Genomic DNA, 20439 nt, shown 5'->3' with positions numbered 1-20439 from the left:
TCGTATGTGATGATAGTGATTTTTTGTGACCTATGGTATCCTGTTCTGTGATTGGCAGTTAGAAGGTAACCGAAATGGTTCAAATGGCTCTAAGCACTTTGGGACTTAACATCTGAGGTCATCAGTCCCCTAAAACTTAGAACTATTTAAATCTAACTAACCTAAGGACATCACACACATCCATGCCCGAGACAGGATTCAAACCTGCGACCGTAGCAGCCACGTGGTTCCGGATTGAAGCGCCTAGATCCGCTCGGCCACAGCGTCCGGCGAAGATAACCGAGCAAGCCCCATGTCGATTTACGTGTTTGCCAATTCTAAACTGCCACCTTTGGTTGCTTCCGTATTTATTGTTGTGTTCAACGAAAATTTAAGGTTTAATTGGTGCAACGCATTAAAAATCTCTAAAAGAAACACTTCGTTTGTGGTCTGGATGGTCGTGAAGAAGTTGAAGTAGATGTGACATCGGCATACACAACTATTACCTGAACAGAGCTTGTTGGATGTAGGGAATTTTCGTTTGACGTCACATCCAGGACTTCCATTCCTTACGTGTGGAAAGTGCTGCCACTTTAACGGTATTCGTGGACCGCAGCTTTGAGGAAAAGTTCAGATAAAATTTCAGCATCACATAACTATCAGTTTCCAATATTACTAAACTGCTGTCCTCAGATTAACGATATTTTTACGTGGGGAGGGGACAAATTTAGCAACAGTTTGTATAAACCGCCGATTTCGCGTTATTTTCTCAAAAACCACCGATATCGTGATATATTTCGCGTTATCGTTTAAGCTAAATTTTCATCTCGGCAATTTTGATTTCCTTGCGGTGACCTCCAAATATTGCCCTGAGCCAGAACTGAACTGTGCGGAATCCATAATGTGTTGTTGCATGACAAGCTACATTCCACAAGAGAGTTATAAATAGATGGAGAGAGAGAGAATATGAAAACGGTGTTCCTTAAAATTATGTGAGGTATTTAATGCTTGTTTTTTTTTTTAAATTTGTGCATATGTTAGTCATAACACTTAACGTAGAAAACACACATTCGTCGTGAGGTAACTGATGGTGACGTAATCTTTCTTATGCTTCCAAACCATGACAGCATCAGCTATTCCTTCGCGACATGTGGCACTAAACAGGGAGGTTACAAAGTAGATTGCTCGCTTACATGAAGCGTATTCTCTGTGACCTGTACCAGGCGCGTACATTGAAACATGACCGGCGGTTCTTATCGATGTCATATTAAGGAAGAGATTATTAAATTTACATACATGATCAACGTTTCATTTTATCGTAGCTGTCCACGATTTCTTCAAGTCTGAGGTCAGCGAAAAATCAAGAACTTGAATGATTATATTTCTCTCCTTTTTTATTAAATTCCATTGTGGATGATATGGATTTTTATTTCCTCCTTTCAATAATTCTCATCCAAAAACAGGGCCTTGAGTATCTGTCAGCTTCGGAACAATGATTGTTGCAAGAACTGAGATAAAAATCTGTTTCTGGAGTAATTTTAGCAACATGATGGCGTCATATGAAAACAAATTATGAAGAAATTTTCCCACTCAGATGCTTCCCAAAAATACTCCCATAACTCAAGAGAACGAAAAGAAAAGCTTTGCATAGCATTATAATTTGCCGGTCCTGAATTACACTGGTCTTTTCGCTTGAACTCACACACACATCACACACACACACACACACACACACAAATGGTTCAAATGGCTCGGAGCACTCTGGAACTTAACTTCTGAGGTCATCAGTCCCCTAGAAGGTAGAACTACTTAAAACTAACTAAAAACCTAAGGACATCACACACATCCATGCCCGAGGCAGGATTCGAACCTGCGACCGTAGCGGTCGCGCGGTTCCAGACTGTAGCGCCTAGAACCGCTCGGCCACCCCGGCCGGCCACACACACGCACAAAACACACAAATCATATACGTATTTTGCACGCGTGTTTGCAGCAGATTATCCCACAACTGTTTTGCCTCTTCACCATCTGCGTTACTGCACATTGCAGCAACTTCTTCTGACAACGTTTGAGCTTCGGTACTGCTTGTAACTTAAAACTATCACGCTACAGAATAACTCTACAAAAAATTAAGTTCGTTGATGATGAGTAAATTATATACCATAATATGTTATCAGGTTATTAAGTGAGCCAGACCCTGTGCGGCTGATCCCGGCGGAGGTTCGAGTCCTCCCTCGGGCATAGGTGTGTGTGTTTGTCCTTAGGATAATTCAGGTTAAGTAGTGTGTAAGCTTCGGGACTGATGACCTTAGCAGTTAAGTCGAATAAGATTTCACACACATTTGAAAAAAACATTTGAGCCAGACCTGTATTTATTTTATTTCGCACGATTCGCCCTGAATAAGCATGTTGGTAGCAGTAGTTTCAGATGATATTTCCCGGAAACGGTCAACACGATGGAGTGAGTGGAGGAAAAGCATCGAGACATGTATGGGATTTCTGTAAGAAAATCACAAGGGGTGTTTAGCTGCTACTCGCTCTTAGTTATCAATATTATCATCTTGTCTCTTAAGTTCACCATTCTAGAACAGTAAGCATTTATCAAACACTTCTGGACTGTAAACAGGTTTTTCAAAAGTTCAAAGTTTGATTGTCTATTTTTATTTCATTACAGTGGAGGCGCAACCGATTCTCCTACAGTTATATTCACACCTCGTACTTGAGTTCTCAATGGGATAATAATTTTAATCCTATGCTCCGATACTTAATCTGCCTCATGATAAGACATAAGCACCCAGAAAATGTATACATGCCTCTCCCCCCCCCCATTTTAAGCATTTAAATAATACTACCATAGTCACTGTCTGCACTAGTTCTCGTATTTTAAGAAGCACAACCTCGTATCTACCACAAATAGGAATCGTTTTGCGCGTGTACTCCTTCTTATTCCTGGCCTAATGCCGTGTCTTCAAGTGGTCGGTCTGTTAATCTGAATTTGGCAATGTTTAGACTTTTAGAGGGCGGCCGGATGTCCTCCCCCCCCCTGCCCCTCCTCCTCCTCCTCCTCCTCCCTGCCCCCCACCCCTTCCTCCCGGACGGAACCTGCATACTCCTTCTGTTTTCGTCTACTGTTCTCAGATGAACAATGTGAGAATATTTTCGGTATGTATGCGACTCATGTAACTAAGGTGGGAGTTGGGTACCAGCCTGGTGTTCACCCAGTCGGCTGTGGGAAACCGCCTGAAAACCACACTCAGGTTGGTCGATACACCGCCCCGCGTCGTTAATCGACTGGGCGGATTCGATCTGGAACAGGTGTGTCTCACCGAATCTGAGGAGCGGTGTGATAACGTGCACGGCTGGACTTGGGTTTTGCTTATATAGACCTACGCCTATTTTATATAACTTACTGCGAAACTGGAACATCTATAATAGAAACCTTTACAAAGAATTTGAAGAACATCGTTTACTGCAAAAAGATATAAATATTTGTCTCTTGAACAATCAGTTTCGGTACACAGATCATCATCAGGTTCATAAAATCATTTACAACATCGTACTAGGCGATATAAAATCAACGACGTCAAATAATGAAATCCATGAATTTGTCATTGTCACACAGTAATATAAATTACATCGTCAATCGTAATATTTGGGAGACAGTGTACTCATTCATGCTACATCAACGCTACGAACGGAGGCAGTCTACATACTCAGTGTTCTGTCGGTACATGACAACCTACACTCACCGAAATTGTAGATTGTCCTGAAGGATATTCCAGGCGTCCACCAGATATCCGGTAGGTAATGTTGACCCATTCTTGACGAACACGTATGGCTCCAACTGTAGGGAAGAAGACAGAAACCTCAATATATAGAATGTATTGATTTCAGTTTAGCGTTAGACGTGTAGCATAAAGCTTTCCACAACACTAAATAATTAGCAGTTACCTTGCTAGCTTGCATTTTAGCCGCAGTTCTTGAGGCTGTCATTTGAAGTGTTTCTGGCCATAGCAACCCAGTAACAGTGTGAGGAAAAGAACTTATTTGACAAACAGTTTTCGGTGCGAATAAATGTGTGAAATCATTTTTGTATAGCAAGCGACTTTGTTCCTGTGTAACAACCTACGTATCAGATCATAACTCTACCGAGGTGACTCCGCGTCCAAGGCAGAATTGAGAGAACTCTCTCACACTCTCCTTAAACTGATTCCCGCAATTTTTTGTATACAAATTTAGCAAATTTATAATCTTGTAAGCAGTTTTGTTAGAAATGTAACATTACTGAAAAATGTTACTTAAATGCGCTACACAAATAAACAGTATGACAAAAACCACTTGAAACCCGCCGGCCGCTGTGGCCGAGCGGTTCTAGGTGCTTCAGTCTGGAACCGCGCTGCTGCTACGGTCGCAGGTTCGAATCCTGCTTCGGCATGGATGTGTGTGATGTCCTTAGGTTAGTTAGGTTTAAGTAGTTCTAAGTCTAGGGGACTGGTGACCTCAGACGTTAATTCCAATAGTGCTCAGAGCCATCTGAACCATTTGAGCTTGAAACCCGATCTCAATAAAACTCAAGTATGTGCGTCCCATCTACGCGACAAGCAGGCGAGAAGAAAGCTGAACATTACCTGAATAGGCCGCAATTTAAATCATCGTGTTCACCGCAGGTATCTCGAGCCAAAACTGAATCGTGCCTCAACTTATTAATAACACTGTGTAGTCACCTGGCAGAAACTAAACACGAGGAACAATCTCGTCCGCCAACAAACACCAAATGGCCAGCAAAGCCCATCGCCCTTCGTAAATCCCCTCTTGCTCTGTGTTGCTATGCTGGAGAGTACGCTTCTCCCGTCTGGAGGAACTCTGCAGATACTAACGAAGTTGCAGGGGCTCCTCAGGAGCGAAGCGGCATGGTCACAGTGCGTCTTTCCACTAATGGGAGTAGCACCTCCAGACGTAAGATGACAAGTACCGGGCGACACTGATAAGAAGAAGCAAGAAATTGTCTGGGACTCATGCTTATCCACTGAATCCAGAGAAGGCTTTCTACTTACAGCAGCAGAATGCTGCAAAACTGAGCTGTAGAAAAAAAAGTACCCTGGTGGATTATGGACAGCAAAACAGAAGCTACCATTATGCTTCGATGTCTCCTATGGGACTTGGAAGACACACAACAGATCTAAAATAGGAGTGACAAGGTACAAAATTGATATGAAAAAGTGAGGTATCAGTGATGATGAACTTTGGTAATGTGGGGTGAGGCAGCACACTGAACACTTGTTGGTTCGCAATAACCAGAACGAACTCTGTGAAAAGGAAGAGCTGTTTCCCAGCGAATGGAAATTTTTCAAATGGTTCAAATGGCTCTGAGCACTATGGGACTTAACTTCTAAGGTCATCAGTCCCCTATAACTTAGAACTACTTAAACCTAACTAACCTAAGGACATCACACACATCCAAGCCCGAGGCAGGATTCGAACCTGCGACCGTAACGGTCGCGCGGTTCCAGACTGTAGCGCCTAGAACCGCTCGGCCACCCTGGCCGGCTGGAAATTTTTGAGCTTCCTTTCGTCGGTCAACTGAAGTATTTCTCCTGATATCACAGATTTCTTCGCAGTTACCTTCCTCGTACCTACATTTGTACGTCGATCTCCGATTGTTCTTTTTAGAGATCAGCTGAATTGCTTACTGGGGCACGCCTTCAACAGTACCTACAGCCTCAGTGAACTTCAAATGGGTCTCGTCATTACTTAGTACCACAGAATCCAGCTTCCTTTCAAGACTGGTCTTCCGGACGATTCTCTTAAACCTCAATTTGTTCTTCATCATTGCTGAAGTGTGTTCCTAGTCTATATCTGCTCCTGGGTGCATCTTACAATCCCATTTTTGATCTCGAATCTCTGTCTGATATGATATAATCCATCTGGAATTTTCCAAACGTCATTTACGAGTATACCTCCTCCTCTTTCGATTCTTGATCAGAGTATTCACTATTACCAGCTGAAATTTATTGCAGAACTCAAATAGTCTCCGTCCCCTCTCATTCCTGCTTCCCAGCCCATCTTCTCCCGAAACTCTTTCTTCTGTTCCTTCCCCTACAACCTCACTCCAGTTGCCAAGACCACTAGATTGTCTTCTACATAGTAATAGACGGAAAGTCGTCGAGTAAAACAAAAGTAATATTCGGCGTTCCCCAAGGAAGTGTTATAGGAGCCCTATTGTTCCTGATGTATATTAACAACATAGGAGACAAGTGAGTAGCCCTCTTAGATTGTTTACAGATTATGCTATCATTCACCGTCTAGTAATGTCGTCATATGACCAAAACGAATTGCAAAATGATTTACATAAGATATCTGCATGGTACCGAAAGTGGCAATTAATCCTGCATAAAGAAAAGTGTGAAGTTTTTCACATGAGTATTAAAACGAATCCGCTAAATTTTGTTTACGCGATAAGTCACACAAATATGAAGGCTGTAAAGCTAACTAAATACTTAGGGATTACAATTACATATAACCTAAACTGGAACGATCACATAGATAATGATGTGGGTAGAGCAAACTAAAGACTGCGATTCATTGACAGAACACTTAGAAGGTGCAACAGGACTACTAAAGAGACTGCTTACACCACGCTTGCCCGCCCTATTCTGGAGTATTGCTGTGCGGTGTGGCATCCGCGTCAGGTGGGACTGACGGATGGCATCGAAAAAGCTCAAAGAAGGGCGGCTCGTTTTGTAGTATCGCGAACTAGGGGATATAGTGCCACAGACATGATACGTGAATTGGAGTGGCAATCATTAAAACAAAGGCGTTTTTCGTTGCGGCTGCATCTTCTCATGAAATTTCAATCACCAGTTTTCTCCTCCGATTGCGGAAACATTCTGTTGGGACCTACCTGGATAGGGAGAAATGATCATCACGATAAAATAAATCAGGGCTCGCCCGAAAAAATTGAAGTGCTCGTTTTTCCGCGAGCCGTTCGAGAATGGAACGGTAGACAGACAGCTTGAAGGTGGTTCATTGAACCTCTGGCAGGAACTTTATTGTGAATAGCATAGAGATCATGTAGATGTAGAAATTACTCGTTCGATACCCCTGCATACTTTCTTCATCTTCTCATGAGAATCTACGCGTCGTGGGATACACTGCTTTTTCATCCCCATCCTTGATATTCTTACCACCACAGCGATTCTTTCCAGACAGTAAGAGATATGTAAACCAAATTTGGTTTAAAACTGTACTGTGGTTTAGGAGGAGATGTGGAACATACATATCAACATATATACGTACATCTATTCTTATAGGATGTATGGATAACGTGGCTACATACCAAGAAATATTTCATTCATATAAGGAGCAGGAATACGAGTATTTGAGAGGGCGTGGCAAAATTCTAAGCGCTGTTTTAACGAATTCACGGAGACTGACAGTCGTCACTTTGAGCAGTTGTTGGTTGTTGCAAAATGGCATAAGATATTTATGTCCGTAAAAATCAAAATACGTAGTTCCTACTGTTAGATCCTGACCTGAAAATCCTAAGTGAAGGGTTCTCTGCAATCAGTGCAATTTTGACAGAAGTGTTTGGGCAACTTGTAATATATGGTGATAGTGTCTTCATGCTTAAAACTGGATAGTCAGAAGCGTTCTGAAAACCTTGTGAGGTTGTTGCAGGGTTAGTTGTGCTTCTTAAGAAAAAATTATATAGGTTGAGCCGTTCCCGAGTTAATCAGCATTGAAGTTAGGTGCTAATTCAAGCGGCCTGCCAGAGGGGATGTCGCCAAAGATGTTCTTCGTTTGCTTTCCTAAAACCGAACAAGAGAGCGTTACAAAAATTGGACATGGCACGGTAGTATGAGTCGATCCCGAGCAATAGGCTGATTAGAAAGCTTGTATCCACGTGCAAAGACTCTCTAGGGCTAAATAGTCTCGAGCGCTATCATTACGTGGTAAGAAAAAGTGACGTTAATTGTATCTGCCGCGCTCTTGAATTTTCGCGCGGAACAGCCTCATTGGCTAATTTTGATGCTAATTAACTCTGAAATCGCGAGGCGTACATGATTATTTATGAACAACTAGTTCTCAGCACGCGCTACCCTGCAACATCCTTACAAGCTTTTGAGACTGTTTCCCAGCGCCCTTTATATGATGCACTCAACTACCTCATTTAATGTCACACATATTCCAAAATCTTTACATGTTTTTACTCCATCTCTTGTCATATTCAATACATCTTTATCATAATGAACCTTCCAGTGACCTCTTACTATTACTCCATAGTTGTAGCTGGGTCCTCCATTCCTTGTATTCTGCAAGCATTATTCTGAAACGGAACTTTATCTTGTGGAGTACTCGACTGGAGAAAGGCGTTGTGTTGAAATACGACTAATGTGTAGAATTTCTCTTCTTTCCTTCACCGTAGATTTGACGGCTCAATTTTTTTGTATTGTCATTGGCAGATGAGCAGAACACAGGCACATCATCTCAGAGTAGTGTTGTTCCACTTATACTTAAGACGCGCTTTTATCACCATATCCATAAATAAACTAGTAACAGGACGTTATGTTTATCGACTAAGAATTCTAATGACTCAGTGTTTCGCCGAGTTGCTCAGTAGCTAGAAAGTTAATTAAAATTATGATAATAATTATTACTACCTGACGTACCAAGCCCGTAGGGAGTTTCGAAGGCGCGACCCACACACTAACTGCGCTAAACAAGGTGACTGACGTCACGGGATTACAGGCTTCTTAATCTACACACGAAGCATCTGTTATCAATGATTAACAACAAAGGGTCTGAGTTTCATTCCATGTGCATCCGTGTGGGACAAGATAAGGACAGGAAGAAAAGGAGGAACGAGGAGAAATGGACAAGAAATACAATAAAAATGTAAAATTAAAATATTCCAATTTCAGACCTGCAAGAGAATCATAATCTAGCCAATTACATCAAGATCGTATGCCGTACGGGGTCAAGTGAAGAGTACTGAAACGTGGTGAACATTAAACTACAGAGGTACCGTCACTAGTGCAGCAAGGAATTAAACAAAGCAACTTTGCAAGGCATGAACAGACTGCGTATCAAACATTATGAGAAAGACAGAAATGCAAAACGAAATCATTAGATCACTGTTTTAACAACAACAATAATTAGTAAGTGATCCATTAGACGATTAATCTGATCTAGTACACCTTGTCGAGGAAAGTGATGAATTATTCATATAATTGTGTTGCATAAAATTCAAGTTTGTCCAAATCAAATATTCTTTTTAATTGGAAGTTGCGAAAGGAAATTTTAGTACCAGGACAGAATAAGCTTTCATTTCACACCGTTAAACACTCATAATATATCGTAAGTGTAACATTTAACATATTTCAATAAAGGATTATTGTTAGTAAACTGAATGTCCATATACACAGAGAAATACTACTCCAAAACTCATCGCGTGCCTAAAACTGCCGCAAAATTCGTTATGTTCAACATCGTTTTTGCTAATAACTCGAAAAGTTAAAATTCGAGATTTTTTGAAGTGGCAAGATGGAAAAACATATTTTACCTCTTTCTGTGAAGAAGGCAACTCGTTATAAATCAACATTAAGAAATGACAGTTTCTCAAAATTTTACTCATTTGGATATGACTAGTTACACAAATCAAGTGGTATTTTTACCGGTTTCGACAAATTAGGTTATAAAGAAAGAAAGACAAAAAGCAAAATACCAAGAAACTAAATTACAAATAAATTTAATTCCGTACACCACCAAACGCTTTTCAGTACGTTACTGAGGTGGCGCAGTGGTTAGCACACTGGACTCGCATTCGGGAGGTCGACTGTTCAAACCCGCGTCCGACCAACTTGAACTAGGTTTTCCGTAATTTCCGTAAATCACTTCAGGCAAATGCCGGGATGGTTCCTTTAAAAGGCCACGGCCGACTTCCTTCCCTGTCCTCCCCAATCCGATGGGACCGATGACGTCACTGTTTGGTCCCCTCCCCCCACGTGAACTTCAACCCAACCTCTTCAATACGTTACATAGGAAATCGTCAAGTAAAGATAATTTTCTAACCTACGTACACTAACGGAAAAAGATCGCAACACCAAGAAAGAGTTTTGCGACATACACAAAAATTGGTAGGCGTGTCTCTACATGTGAAAAATAATGTGTATTTAAAGGTGAAGCTAGACGCATAAGAGTGGCGATAGTGGCTCCAGGTTTCCTTTAAATACACGGAGCAACCGTCGTGACAGCTAAGGACTTGGAAGAGCAGTTGAACGGAATGGACAGTGTCTCGAAAGGAGGATTTAAGATGAATATCAACAAAAGCAAAACGAGGATAATGGAATGTAGTCGAAAATTAAGTCGGGTGATGCTGAGGGAATTAGATTAGGAAATGAGACACTTAAGGTAGTAAAGGAGTTTTGCTATTTGGAGAGCAAAATAACTGATCATGGTCGAAGTAGAGAGGATATAAAATGTAGACTGGCAATGGCAAGGAAAGCATTTCTGAAGAAGAGAAATTTGTTAACATCGAGTATAGAGTTAAGTGTCAGGAAGTCGTTTCTGAAACTATTTGTCTGGAGTATAGCCATGTATGGAAGTGAAACGTGGACGATAAATAGTTTAGACAAGAAGAGAACAGAAGCTTTTGAAATGTGTTGCTACAGAAGAATGCTGAAGATTAGATGGGTAGATCACATAACTATTGAATAGAATTGAGGAGAAGAGGAGTTTGTGGCACAACTTTACTAGAAGAAGGGCTCGGTTGGTAGGACATGTTCTGAGGCATCAAGGGATCACCAATTTAGTATTGGAGGGCAGCGTGGAGGGTAAAAATTGTAGAGGGAGACCAAGAGATGAATACACTTAGCAGATTCAGAAGGATGTAGGCTGCAGTACACACTGGGAGATGAAGAAGCTTTCACAGGATAGAGTAGCATGGAGAGCTGCATCAAACCAGTCTCAGGACTGAAGACCACAACAACAACAACCGTCGTGAGCTTTAATTACTATTCAGATTGCACGTGGTGAGTTAATGTTAGTCATAAATGCCTTTAAGGTGACAAAGACACCATTATCAATACCTCTCTGAGTTTGAACAAATTCGTGTAATCTGAATATTCCCTGTGAGATATTGCAGAAAGACTTGGCAGTAACGTGGCCACAGTATATGACTGCTGGCACAGAAGTGGTCACCAGAATGTCATGAAGGACTGTCTTGTTCCGCGTGTAGCTCTGGCTTATCGTATTGCAAATGCTGCAGCAATTTGAGCAGGTGTTAGCACCACAGGACACAAGGAACCGTTACTAACTGGTTATTTCAAAGACAGCTCTGAGGCAGACGCCATGTAGCATGTGCTCCACGGACCCCAAACCACCGCCATTAACAATTTCAGTGGTGTCAAGCGGCAACTCACTGGAGGGGAGAGCGGAGGTTTATTGTTTTGTTATGATGAAATCTGGTTATGCCTCGGCACGAGTGATGGCCGACTGTTGCTTAGAAAGAGGCCAATTGAGGGCCTGTAAGTAACCTGTCTACGTGCTAGACACACTGGACCTACACCTGGAATTATGGTCTGGGCTGTGATTTCGTACGACAGCTGGAGCACTCTCGTGGTTATCGTACGCATCCTGACTGCGAATCTGCGCGGCAGTTTGGTGGTTCGACCAGTTGAGCTGCCATTCACGAACAGCATCTCAGGAGGTATTTTCCAGTAGGACAACCCTCACCCACATACCAGTGTCATAACCCATCATCTTACCCTGGCCTGCTCGATCAGCAGATGTCTCCAACTTAGCACATATGGGACATCATCGGACAACAACATGAGCGACATCCAGAACCAGCATTAACCGTCCCTGTATTGTCGGACTAAATGCAACAGGTATGGAACTCCATCCCACAAGCTAACATCCGGCACCTGTACAACACAATGCGTGCACGTTTGCATTCTTCCATTCAACATTCTGGCGGTTACCTCGGCTGTTAATGTACCAGCATTTCACGTTGGCAATGGCTTATCTCGTGCTTATATTAACCTGTGATCTTGCTGTGTTAATCACATAAATTTATTACCTAAAGAAATTTATTTCCAAAGTTTCATTACCCTACCTTAATTATTTTGTGGCGATGCGATGTTTTTCCGGCAGTGTTGTTATTGGTGGTTGTAAATTCTCCCATCCATAACATACACAAAAAAGTTGAAACTTCTAGAAGAGGAAAAAGAAACGAAATGAAACTTTACAGGTTAAGAGGAGATGTGGTGCTATTTCAGTGATTATCAAAATCTGCCCAAATGTAGAAAGAACTTAGAAGTTCGATCCCACATATAATCATGATGTTCCATTTCCTCTGGTCTGGATATGCAGTGGTGGTAGGAATAGACGTCAGAGCTGGCCTCAAACATGTCCTATCGGGACTAGGAAGAAAGGAAGGAACGAAGATTAGAGTTTAATGTTCCGTCGACAACAACGTCATCACAATCTCCGATTACCATAACTTGGAGAACGAAACCGGCCGTGCCCTTTTCAAATGAATAATCCCTGCATTTGATTGCAGCAATTTAGGGAAAATCACGGAAAACGCAACTGCGAATGGCCGGCCGGGGATTTGAACTGTCATCGTCACGAGTGCGAATGGAGAGTGCTAACTACTGCGCCACCTCGCGTGGTTTCTATTGGGAACACATCTGGGTGATCCTCAACGCAGACAGACCACAGAGACACACGTCATCTGTGGACGAGCGTTGTCCTGTTGAAAAATGTATGGGCCACGATAGTGGAGTATGAGAGGTGACGCACAAGTACGCAGAATGTCTGTGACGTCAGAGTTCCCTCAATCACTGCCAGCCTTGACCAGAAGTCAAACGTGTTGGCTCCCCACATCAGGACAACAAGAGTAACAGCGGTTGTTTTTTCAGCCGATGTAACTTTCAGGTAAACATGTAAACCATAATTTGTCTTGGAGGAAATAATTTAAGATTTTGAGCATTTGTCTTTTGTACGGGCATGACTACATCACACTTCTTAAGATACAGGAGAACATCTGCTTTGCGTTTTTCTTTTTGACATCAAACTAGTAGAATGTGTTTCTACTTTCAAGCTACACTCCTGGAAATTGAAATAAGAACACCGTGAATTCATTGTCCCAGGAAGGGGAAACTTTATTGACACATTCCTGGGGTCAGATACATCACATGATCACACTGACAGAACCACAGGCACATAGACACGGGCAACAGAGCATGCACAATGTCGGCACTAGTACAGTGTATATCCACCTTTCGCAGCAATGCAGGCTGCTATTCTCCCATGGAGACGATCGTAGAGATGCTGGATGTAGTCCTGTGGAACGGCTTGCCATGCCATTTCCACCTGGCGCCTCAGTTGGACCAGCGTTCGTGCTGGACGTGCAGACCGTGTGAGACGACACTTCATCCAGTCCCAAACATGCTCAATGGGGGACAGATCCGGAGATGTTGCTGGCCAGGGTAGTTGACTTACACCTTCTAGAGCACGTTGGGTGGCACGGGATACATGCGGACGTGCATTGTCCTGTTGGAACAGCAAGTTCCCTTGCCGGTCTAGGAATGGTAGAACGATGGGTTCGATGACGGTTTGGATGTACCGTGCACTATTCAGTGTCCCCTCGACGATCACCAGTGGTGTACGGCCAGTGTAGGAGATCGCTCCCCACACCATGATGCCGGGTGTTGGCCCTGTGTGCCTCGGTCGTATGCAGTCCTGATTGTGGCGCTCACCTGCACGGCGCCAAACACGCACACGACCATCATTGGCACCAAGGCAGAAGCGACTCTCATCGCTGAAGACGACACGTCTCCATTCGTCCCTCCATTCACGCCTTCGCGACACCACTGGAGGCGGGCTGCACGATGTTGGGGCGTGAGCGGAAGACGGCCTAACGGTGTGCGGGACCGTAGCCCAGCTTCATGGAGACGGTTGCGAATGGTCCTCGCCGATACCCCAGGAGCAACAGTGTCCCTAATTTGCTGGGAAGTGGCGGTGCGGTCCCCTACGGCACTGCGTAGGATCCTACGGTCTTGGCGTGCATCCGTGCGTCGCTGCGGTCCGGTCCCAGGTCGACGGGCACGTGCACCTTCCGCCGACCACTGGCGACAACATCGATGTACTGTGGAGACCTCACGCCCCACGTGTTGAGCAATTCGGCGGTACGTCCACCCGGCCTCCCGCATGCCCACTATACGCCCTCGCTCAAAGTCCGTCAACTGCACATACGGTTCACGTCCACGCTGTCGCTGCATGCTACCAGTGTTAAACACTGCGATGGAGCTCCGTATGCCACGGCAAACTGGCTGACACTGACGGCGGCGGTGCACAAATGCTGCGCAGCTAGCGCCATTCGACGGCCAACACCGCGGTTCCTGGTGTGTCCTCTGTGCCGTGCGTGTGATCATTGCTTGTACAGCCCTCTTGCAGTGTCCGGAGCAAGTATGGTGGGTCTGACACACCGGTGTCAATGTGTTCTTTTTTCCATTTCCAGGAGTGTATTTTCCCGACAACACTACTCTCTCGTGACAAGTAAATAAAAACACCTATAGGCGTTCTTATAATTTTATTTAATTTTGTCAGTACCAGCGTTGAAACATATTTATCATAAGGACGGCTATAGGTGTTTTTATTTACTTGTCTCGATAGTAAACGGTCGTCGTCCCAGAGACCTCCTGCTAAAAGGATGAACATACAAAAACACTACTCTCTTTCTTGCTGTACTTATCTATAGCTGCACTTCAATAGCATATTCGAAGTAAACTTTTATCACGGTACGAATACAAATGTATCACCCTCGACCTTTCGGACTCATGTGAAAGTACGACAGTAATTAACTCAGTTGTTGTAACTACAGTATGGAAACAGTATCAAGTACTAAGGCCACGAGTTAACATTTAGTGATTTTCTTCTATGATGCCTACATTATGGTCCACCTCTGCAACAATGGTTAGTATCACACTGCAGATGTGAATATCACCAGAGCCATCTTAACTGTCAGCTTGGTGCATAAATTCGTACCGTTTTCGTTTTGCATGTTGGTATTCCGCTTGCTATAGGTTTATTTATCGAGTCATTGTTTCATTTGTAGTTCATTGTTGCTATTTGAGTTTACATATTGTCATTTTGTCATTTGTAGATACTGAGTGAAGCTGTGGACTCTAGAAAATGGAGTGCCAAGTGGAGAAATCGAAACATTTCCGACATATTGTTCTGTTTGAGATCAAACGAGGGGTGACAGCAGCGGAGACAGCCAGCAACATTTACGCCATGATGGGGATAACGCCATTGGACAGAGCACGGCAAGAAAGTGGTTTTCCCGTTTCAAGGAGGATCGTTTGGATATTATTGACTCTCCACGTCCAGTACGACCTTCAGGGTTTGATGAAGATCGTTTAAATACCGGGTGATCAAAAAGTTAGTATAAATTTGAAAACTGAATAAATCTCGAAATAATGTAGATAGAGAGGTACAAATTGACACACATGCTTGGAATGACATTGGGTTATATTAGAACCAAAAAAACACAAAAGTTCAAAAAAATGTCCAACAGATGGTGCTTCATCTGATCAGAATACCAATAATTAGCATAACAAAATAAGACAAAGCAAAGATTATATTCTTTACAGGAAAAGCACAATATGTCCACCATCATTCCTCAACAATAGCTGTAGTCGAGCAATTATGTTGTGAACAGCACTGTAAAGCATGTCCGGAGTTATGGTGAGGCATTGGCGTTGGATGTTGTCTTTCAGCATCCCTAGAGATGTCTGTCGATCACGGTACACTTGCGACTTCAGGTAACCCCAAAGCCAATAATCGCAAGGACTGAGGTCTGGCGACCTGGGAGGTCAAGCATGACGAAAGTGGCGGCTGAGCACACGATCATCACCAAATGACTCGCGCAAGAGATCTTTCACGCGTCTAGCAATACTTTGTTTTCTTTTTGTTCTAATAAAACCCCATGTCATTCCAGGCATGTGTGTCAATTTTTACCCCTCTATCTACATTATTCCGTGGTTTATTCAGTTTTCAAATTTATACTGACTTTTTCATCACCCGGTACATTATTCCACAATGAGCGGCTTCAGTGTACTTCAGAAGTGACAAATATGATTAACTGTGGTCGTTTCACCACCGTGCGACATTTACATGAAATAGGGAAGGTTAAAAAAATTGAGTGTATTGGTACCATATCACTAAGTCTAAAACGCAAAAATCAGCTGGTGGCCATATGTACATCTCTGCTTCGTCATCAAATAGATAGTGAAAAACACCGACTGCAGAGTTATTAAAGACGAGAAATCGAAAAGATAGGAATGGTTGAACCAAAACAAAGCAGCACCTAACCCGTACGAAGGCTTGCCACATCCACAAAAGATAATTTTATTCAGCTGGTGGTACAGCGACGGAGTGGTGTATTGAAAATCGCTTCCACGAGGTGTAACCATCACTGTTGACATTTATTATCAAGAACTAAGCCGTCTAGCAGAGCAAGAGCGACGACTGGGTGATGTGATGCTACTCCACGATAACGCCCGCCCGCATTCGGCTAGACTGACAAAAAACACTGCACAAAGTACTTGATTCTGCAGTAAATATCCTAGGAATTGCGTTAGGAAACCATTCCGCACTCACCTCATTCACCTGGTCTTGCGCCCACGGATTTTCGTTTTTTCCACTCTCTATCCAGAAACCTACAAGGAATTTTATGGAGAGGGTATCCGTTCGTTCGAGAAGCGTTGATATACGTCAATGGGGACAGTTGAAACTGTGTGTCCCGACCGGCACTCGAACCCGGGATCTCCTTCTTACACGGCGAATACTCTATCCATTTGAGCCACCGAGGGCACAGAGGTAAGTGCGACTGCAGGGACACACATTTTCAATCGTCCCCGTTGATGTGTATCAACGCCTGTCGACAGCTTAGGGTGTTGATTTAATTATCATTTCATTCCAAGAGAGCTGCATGGTCACTGATGGTATCGTTAAGGCTAATCGTCCATTGACCTTCTTCTGTGCTGGATGCACACGCATTGCCCGAACTCTTACGGGACTTGGTAAGATTGTCTGCCGCTAGTTATGAGTGTAATGGGCAGGGGCACTACGAATGTAGTGTGTGGACATTACGTTCGGAATGTGGGTCTCACGGGGAGCGTGCAAGGGATAAATCCCTGCAGTCGCACTATTCTCTGTGCCCTCGGTGACTCAGATGGATAGAGCGTCTGCCATGTAAGCAGGAGATGCCGGGTTCGAATCCCGGTCGGGGCACACATTTTCAACTGTCGCCATTGATGTATATCAACGCCTCTCGACAGCTTATGGTCTTGATTTAATTATCATTTCATTCAAGGAACTTCGTTTCCGGATGAAAACGCGCTTCGAATATGGCATCACGCGTTCTTCGCCTCAAAATCGCGTGATTTCTACAGTCGCTGAATCGAAAAGTTACCCCAGCGTTGGTAGACTGTTGTAAATACTGAAAGAGAATATATTATTGATGACTAAAGTTCTCTTTTATGTCTAAGTACTGTGTTTATTAAACTTAAGGCAATCTCGCAAACTCTACGAACTTATGAGCCAATAAAGTCGATCTTTCACCCAGCAGATGCGGAAGCATAGACGCACTTTTTACTATAGTACGGAAACACTTGGCCTTTTGCGTGTAACGCATATAAAGATACTATCTCGCTGTTATCGGAAATGGTTAGAGGGTGATTCCTGAGATTACAAGACTGACGAGTCAACAGTTTTGGAAGAGAATATTCGTAGCTGGTACTCACTGAATCCAGGATGACGATGACAGTGGTGTTGGCAGCGTTCTGGGAGTCGGCTCCGCGGTAGCTCAGCAACTCTCTCAAAGGCATGAGGGAGTGTCGGCGACGAGCCTCCGGCGTCATCGACAACAGGCAGCGCGACAAGACCGGGCGAACTGAAGTTGAGTAATTTAGAATGATAAGCTGTTTCACTGCCCTCCGCAGCTGAGAGGTTAGTTTGTAAGAAATTTGACGTCTACAAGGGCAGAAAGCAGACAATGACTTTGAAAATGTACACTGACCACATGAATCCCCGCGTCACATCCAGTGAACCAATGATAGAGAATAAAACGGCGACTGTGACAACCACATAAAGTTGTCTCTAGAGGCGTCACCAATGCCTGAACCTGTGTCATCAATCTATAGTCTTCTGCATTGCCGCAAACAAGATCGCTATCGCTTGTGTCTTACACTGAAGCCGGCCGCTGTGTCCGAGCGGTTCTCGGCGCTTCAGTCCGGAACCGCGCTGCTGCTACGGTCGCAGGTTGGAATCCTGCCTCGGAAATGGATGTGTGTGATGTCCTTAGGCTAGTTAGGTACAAGTAGTTCTAAGTCTAGGGGACTGATGAAATGGTTCAAAAATGGCTCTGAGCACTATGTGACTTAACTTCTGAGGTCATCAGTCCCCTAGAACTTAGAACTACTTAAACGTAACTAACCTAACGACATCACACACATCCATGCCCGAGGCAGGATGCGAACCTGCGACAGTATCGGCCGCTCGGTTCCAGACTGTAGTGCCTAGAACCGCTCGGCCAACCCGGCCAGCGGGACTGATGACCTCAGATGTTAAGTCACATAGTGCTCAGAGCCATTTGAACCATTTTTTTCTTACACTGAAGTGACAAAAATTATGGGATAACGATATGCACACACATAGATGGTGGTAATATCACGCACACAAAGTATAAAAGGGCAGCGCATTGGCGGAGCTCTCTTTTGTACTCAGGTGATTCATGTGAAAAGGTTCCCGACCTAATTATGGCCGCACGACGGAATTAACAGACTCTGAACGCTTAATGTTGGTTGTAGGTAGATGCATGTGACATTCCACTTTGAAAACAGTTAGGAAATTCAATAGTCCGAGAACCATAGTGCCAAGAGAGCGTTACCACTTTCCACTGGAAACGCAGTGGCCGACGGCCTTCACTTAACGACATAGAGCGGCAGCATTTGCGTACCGTTGTCAGTATTAGAAAACAAGCAACACTGCAGGAAACAAATGCAGAAATCAGTGTGCGGAATATGCGTTAAGACAGAGCGGAGAAGTTTGGCGTTAATGTTTTGTGGCTGTAGACGACTGATGCGAATGCCTTTGTTAACAGCACGACATCTCCTGCAGCTCCTCTCCTGGGCGCGTGACCATACCGATTGGACCATAGATAACTGAAAAACTGTGACCTGGCCGTATGAGTTTCGATTTCAGTTGGTAAGAGCTGATGGTAGTGTTCGAGTGTGGCGCAGACTCCACGAAGCTATGGTGGACCCAAGTTGTCAACAAGGCACTGTGCAAGCTGGTCGTCACTCCATAATGGTTTGGGCTGTGTTTACGGAGAATGGACTGGGCTCTCTGGTCCAACTGAACCGTTCGTAGATTGGAGACAGTCATGTTCGGTTACTCGGAAGCCATTTGAAGCCATTCATGGACTTCATGTTCCCAAACTACGATAGAATTTTTATGGATGACAATGGGCCAGTGTCAGCGGACTACAGTTGATCGTGACTGGTTAGAAGAACATTCTGGACAATTCGAGTGTTGAGTGGTACTTAAGTAAATAAATTAGTGAAATCAAAGTGAACTAGAAATTAGGATATAAATGAAAAACTTGGTTTAGTTTTGAGAGTTACATACTCGCAAGCAGTGGGCCGAACAGCAGAACAGAAGAGACAATGACCATGAAGTCAGCAACTTCCACATAAGCGGGCGCTGTCGATTCAGCCGTCAGGGCATCGCCCGACCGGCTCACGTGTTTCTCAGTTGTCGTATGTGAGCAAAGGCCCTCGCCTACATCCCAAGAGCCAATGACCGACGTAAAGAAGATTCTTCGAGAAGCTATTCAACGTGACAGAAGAGGCAATGACCGGCTCACGTGTTTCTCAGCCGTCACGTGTGATCAAAGGCCCTCGCCTACATTCCAAGAGCCAATGACCGACGTTAAGAATATTCTTCGACAAGCTTTTCAACGTGACAGACGAGGCAATGACCGTGAAGTCGTTCACCTCCAGTAAACTGAAGTGAATAAATACGCAAGACGCAGTGGGCCAGACAGATGAAGCCGGAGACGGAGTCGAAGACGGAGACAGACGAAGACGGAGACGGGGGCGGAGACGAAGACGAAGACGAGAGACGAAGGAAGAAAAGAAGAGTAGCAGTAGTTTTCAGTCAGTTTCGGTGCTGAAGACCGTCATGCAAGAACAGTCTGCATCATGCACAGACGAACCAAGTCCGCCGCTGTAATGGAATAGCAAGCAGCCGCCGTAGCGCCAGAAGACAGAAGTTAAAAGGTATTTGAAGTCTGGTTTTTACATACCCGGGTGACTCGTGAGGACGGGAAGGAGACGGCCTCACATCAGTAGTCACCTGTGAGCTGGGATGAAGACCTGACAGCCGAAG

General features: G+C 44.0%; 1 protein-coding gene across 1 annotated transcript in view; it reads right to left on the bottom strand.

The window, feature by feature from the left end:
• Nucleotides 1-20439, bottom strand: part of LOC126234836 (uncharacterized) — a 190086-nt gene that overhangs the window by 113081 nt on the left and 56566 nt on the right. Inside the window, exons 2-3 of the mRNA XM_049943577.1 lie at nucleotides 17793-17941; nucleotides 3729-3823 (exon numbers count right to left, since the gene is read on the bottom strand). Of these exons, the coding sequence (XP_049799534.1) occupies nucleotides 3729-3823; nucleotides 17793-17941 (244 nt within the window). The remainder of the gene's footprint in view (nucleotides 1-3728; nucleotides 3824-17792; nucleotides 17942-20439) is intronic.

Source organism: Schistocerca nitens, chromosome 2, assembly GCF_023898315.1.
Source record: "Schistocerca nitens isolate TAMUIC-IGC-003100 chromosome 2, iqSchNite1.1, whole genome shotgun sequence".
In the NCBI taxonomy this organism is placed as follows: Eukaryota; Metazoa; Arthropoda; class Insecta; order Orthoptera; family Acrididae; genus Schistocerca; species Schistocerca nitens.
Note: the sequence above shows the minus strand (reverse complement) of the source record. Positions and strands in the feature narration are given on the sequence as shown.